Source organism: Pyricularia oryzae, chromosome 1 (assembly GCF_000002495.2).
Source record: "Pyricularia oryzae 70-15 chromosome 1, whole genome shotgun sequence".
NCBI classification, from domain to species: Eukaryota; Fungi; Ascomycota; class Sordariomycetes; order Magnaporthales; family Pyriculariaceae; genus Pyricularia; species Pyricularia oryzae.
In genome coordinates this window covers 7,901,426-7,902,780 of record NC_017844.1, presented here as the reverse complement: position 1 = coordinate 7,902,780, position 1,355 = coordinate 7,901,426, and the positions used below count along the sequence as shown (strand labels likewise).

Here is a 1,355-nt window from a genome sequence, read left to right as displayed (position 1 = left end):
AATAGCGGAATTAACCTCCTGTTGCAGTGCCCGGTACGGTAAATTACCGCCCGAATCGCCTGCCTGTTCCAGGGCGTTATACGCTGCGCAAACGCTAACGTCACCTGGAATCGAGCCCGTAAATAACTCGAAATCCATTGAAATCATGGAAGTTCCAGCGTTCGATTCGCTGGAATTGGAGGATTTATTATCTTTTGCAATAGCCGAATCCGAATTAGGGGTTGATTTGCCCTTTTTTCGTGATTTGGAGGTGCCGTCCTGCCCATTATTTTCCTTTTTAGCGTCCTTTTTAGCGCCTTTTTTCCTGATTTTCGACCTTCAGCCCTGTAATTAGTGGCTTTGGCAGTTGTAGAGCCTGAAATCGAATTTTCGGATATAAGGTCCGCCATAAGGTATTGCAAATTTAATCGATCCGAATTTTGGCCTATAGCCTGCAGGGCCCGTTGGGTACTGCGTTGGCGTTCGGTCCAGGTAGGGAACGTCCCCTCCAGGGCCCGTAGGTATTGATTTCGTACATCGATAGGGCTAATTTGCACGTTGGCATTCGCTAATCTAGCTACCAGGGAATTAAAACGGCTGTTAAATTCTGGTATTGACCCTCTAAATTTCGAAAAATTTAGGGCGTGAAATTCCCGATATAGCGAGTCTCTGCTAATTTCGGGTGCAACGGAATAGCTATCTTCCAGGGTCTTATAGGCCGTTACAGGGCTGGAATGCCATGCAATGGATTCTAAAGGTTCCTTGGTTAGGCTGTCTTTAATAAGCAATAATAGGACTGATTGCTCATGTTCCGGTAGGCTATAGCCAATTTCAGGGTTGGAAATAAATTCCGCAGCTTTTATAGCCCTGAATTGTGTCACGGCCAGGGTAAGCATAGCACGGAAGCTAGTCTATTGGCGCCTATCGACGAAGATTCTACTCTGAGGAGAGGAAAGGAAACAAACAAAGTTCTGAGCTTGACGCGACGTCGATAAAGGTATCACCCTGGTGGGTCGTTGGTCCAGGGTCAGGGTTAGGGTCTGGTGATCTCATGGTCCAAATGTCACACTACCCCCTTCCAAACCTCGTATGTCGACGCAGGAGATCATGCGAGGCTCTTGTCAAGTTAACCATGTCGTCGCTTTTTCCTTTTACCGTTTAACTCTCCATGCTCCGCCACGTTATCCTCCTGATTCGGTTCGTCCAACTTATCCTCGGCAGCGGCTTTTATCCAGATTGCCAATCGCTTCGGCGGTCCTGCGGCATCTTTGTACTTCTTGTGGAAGTCGTCAAGGGCTGTCGCTGAATTCTTGAAGTTTTCAGCCGGGTACCACGTGTCGTCTGGATCACATCCTTGCCATGCGACCTGGTATTGC

General features: G+C 48.0%; 1 protein-coding gene across 1 annotated transcript; it reads right to left on the bottom strand.

The window, feature by feature from the left end:
- Positions 1-875: 875 nt before the first annotated feature.
- On the bottom strand, positions 876-1,345 carry MGG_16565 (uncharacterized protein; the record flags this gene model as incomplete). The annotated part of the gene is made up of 1 exon (XM_003711094.1): positions 876-1,345. A coding segment is annotated over one exon (240 nt), but the record flags the coding sequence as incomplete, so codon positions are not given.
- Between the last annotated feature and the right edge of the window lie 10 nt (positions 1,346-1,355).